This window comes from Entelurus aequoreus, linkage group LG08 (assembly GCF_033978785.1).
Source record: "Entelurus aequoreus isolate RoL-2023_Sb linkage group LG08, RoL_Eaeq_v1.1, whole genome shotgun sequence".
NCBI classification, from domain to species: domain Eukaryota; kingdom Metazoa; phylum Chordata; class Actinopteri; order Syngnathiformes; family Syngnathidae; genus Entelurus; species Entelurus aequoreus.
Genome location: NC_084738.1, coordinates 72562144 through 72565491, shown reverse-complemented (window position 1 = coordinate 72565491; position 3348 = coordinate 72562144). Strand labels below are relative to the sequence as shown.

General features: G+C 34.2%; 1 protein-coding gene across 1 annotated transcript in view; it reads left to right on the top strand.

The window, feature by feature from the left end:
* Positions 1-568: 568 nt before the first annotated feature.
* The window catches only part of LOC133656441 (rho GTPase-activating protein 27-like), a 6375-nt gene continuing 3595 nt past the window's right edge, over positions 569-3348 (top strand). The window contains exon 1 of the mRNA XM_062057521.1: positions 569-717. Coding sequence (XP_061913505.1) covers positions 686-717 — 32 coding nt within the window. The 5' untranslated portion in view covers positions 569-685. The remainder of the gene's footprint in view (positions 718-3348) is intronic.

Genomic DNA, 3348 nt, shown 5'->3' with positions numbered 1-3348 from the left:
TACAAAGATGACTGAAGTCTGCACACAGCAACTAGCTTTGTGTACCAACATGTCAAAAAAACAGCAGCACAGTTGCTGAGTAGAACCTAAATTAATATTTTCAAACAAATGAAACCTGCCTTCTTTTTTAACAGAGCATTGACATATATTTATACTGTAACAGATCGCATGTATTTAACTTGTTGGAATATCTGATGAAGAACAAGACTGCATATCTTTTTCTTTTTCTCTTATTGTGTTAAGTCTTCAGGAAGGTGGAAGCAGACGGCTTCCTGTTTACACACACACATGTTCAGTGTCTTTTAAATGATTGTTTTTGCACTAAACTGCCAGTTTGTCTGTTGGAGTTCTCCTTGTGATGATAGTGATTCTCCTACTGCCACTTTTTTTTGTATTCTTCAAAATATTCTACCACAAATATGTGCCATTACCAAAAAATAAACCTCATACCAAAACGATGTAATAGTCCGTCCTAATATTATTATAGCTAATATTATTTATGATAACGTCTTGTGTGTTTGTTTATGCGCGTCACGCCCTGGTTAGTAGAGCGCATGCGCGTACGCAATTGATGCCGTTTAGAAGCAGACATATTGGGAAGTACTACTAATAACAGACTTCCCATTTTTGTGACCACAGTGTGTGAAAATGTGTCACAAGGAAGAAATAGGACCGAAGGAGAAACATGCGAGTCTGTCAGACGCCAGTAGAAACCTTGTAAGTAAGTCTTGTTGTTTGCTTCTTGCTCGCCATGTTGTGTGATTGTGACGTCAAAATATGTATCTAAAGATACCAAAATCTGAATTAGGAGGCATTCAACTCATTTTCTCCTATTTAAAAAAAATAATAATAATAATAGGAATGTGACTTTACGTCTTATCAGTTATTAAAATGTTTGTTCCCATTTACTAGACAAGTGCAATATAGAGTTTCGGGATGACGTCACACCTCGATAGCAACTTCCGGGTTTGAAGCTAACGCTAATTCGAGTTTTCAGAGTCGGTTTTTTTCTTTACTAGTAAAGCCCAAAAGAGAGTATATTTTAAAGTTAGACGTATAAACTGGATAATAAATAGAGAAAACGGTACATTTGTTTATTTTTAATTTCCGTAATGGGAGGTTTCAAATGTGTGTCGAAGCGCAAGGCATCATGGGATAGCTAGCAAAGCAAGGCATTGCCCGCCTAAATGTTAGCCAGATGTAAACAACAACAGCAAGCATGTTTATTGTCAACATATGAATATATCATATTCTCTACTGTAAACAAAAGTTTGTTTTGCTTGTCACCCGATGGAAGATGTATGTGAGCAACACTCGGGTTAATTGGACAACAGAGAATGCTGTTTTGACATTTGTATATACATATTTTGTCATTTGCAGAGGTGGGTAGTAAGGCGCTACATTTACTCCGTTACATCTACTTCAGTAACTTTCGGGATGAATTGTACTTCTAAGAGTAGTTTTAATGCAACATACTTTTACTTTTACTTGAGTATATTTATAGAGAAGAAACGCTACTTTTACTCCGCTCCATTTATCTACATTCAGCTCGCTACTGATTTTTATCCATCTGTTATTGCACGCTTTGTTTGTTTTGGTTTGTCAGACAGACCTTCAAAGTAGGATCTATCGCATGCCTGCGTTTCACATATCAAATACAGTCACTGGTGACGTTGGACTCCGTTTCACCAATCAAATACAGTCACTTGTGACGTTGGACTCCGTTTCACCAATCAAATACAGTCACTGGTGACGCTTGACTCCGTTTCACCAATCAAATACAGTCACTGGTGACGTTGGACTCCGTTTCACCAATCAAATGCAGTCACTGGTGACGTTTGACTACGTTTCACCAATCAAAAAATGTATATATTTTTATTTTCTTACTGTATTGAAAATGAACCGAGCCGTGACCTCTAAACCGAGGTACGTACCGAACCCAAATTTTTGTGTACCGTTACACCCCTACCATAAGTACATTATACTCTTACATATCCAGTGTTTCCCATAAACTGCCAAGATACCTGTGGCGGTGGGGGCGTGGCTATGGGCGTGGTCACATGACATCATCGAGTAATTTGCATAATGTACTACAATGATATGATTTTCTCTAAAAAGGCTAAAAAAATGTATACTTACTAATTTAATAACAGTTTTGTTTTAAACGTCCATCCATCATCCATTTTACAATATAATTACAACACTTTATGTATATATTTATATACAGATTTGAACAATAAGTTATTCACTGAAATATATTTATTAATTTTATATTTATTAAAAAATATATCTTATAAAAATATAAAAGCTAAAATGTATCTTAAAGCTCTGCCCCTTTAATTAGTGCATACTAAATAATTTAACTTTAGCCTATTACCACAACCATATTATTTACCAGCAACATAAAGTGAAACAGAGGCAGAGGTGTCCTGCCACAGTCAGTAACAAATAAACAGAAAACAGTAGTGGTGGTAGATAGACACAAAATCTTGATCCTACACTTCTCTTTTGTAAAGTAAATGTGAACAGCCGATACGGGCATCTACATCAACTATATGATTTGCCTGAGAAGCTGGACAGGACACAAAAAATAAAAAATTAAATTAAATTTAAAAATTTTTTTTTTTTTTTTTGTGAATGTGTGGGAAACACTGATATCATTTTTATTACATTTTTTTCTCTATTGTTAAAATGCTCTTTATTCCAGAAAGTGTTTTAGATGAGGCCACCACATTCAAAAGAGTGATGTCCCTGTCAAAGCATGGCTATATGGCACCACCTTAGGGAATGTTTACAATACAACAACAAAATTGTAGCTGTAGCTAGCTTTTTTTTCTTTTTTTTTTTATCAATCCAACAAAATAATACCATAATAATTAGGGATGTCCGATAATATCGGCCTGCCGATATTATCGGCCGATAAATGCGTTAAAATGTAATATCGGAAATTATCGGAATCGTTTTTTTTATTATCAGTATCGGTTTTTATTTTTTTATTTTTTTTATTGGCCTGTTCTAAAAATAGCTCAAATAGCAGCACTTACCAGTGAGCTGCCTCTATTTTTTACATTTTATTTATTTACTAGCAAGCTGGTCTCGCTTTGCCCGACATTTTTAATTCTAAGAGAGACAAAACTCAAATAGAATTTGAAAATCCAAGAAAATATTTTAAAAACTTGGTCTTCACTTGTTTAAATAAATTCATTAATTTTTTTACTTTGCGTCTTATAACTTTCAGAAAGACAATTATAGAGAAAAAAATACAACCTTAAAATGATTTTAGGATTTTTAAACACATTTTTACCTTTTAAATTCCTTCCTCTTCTTTCCTGACAATTTAAATCAATG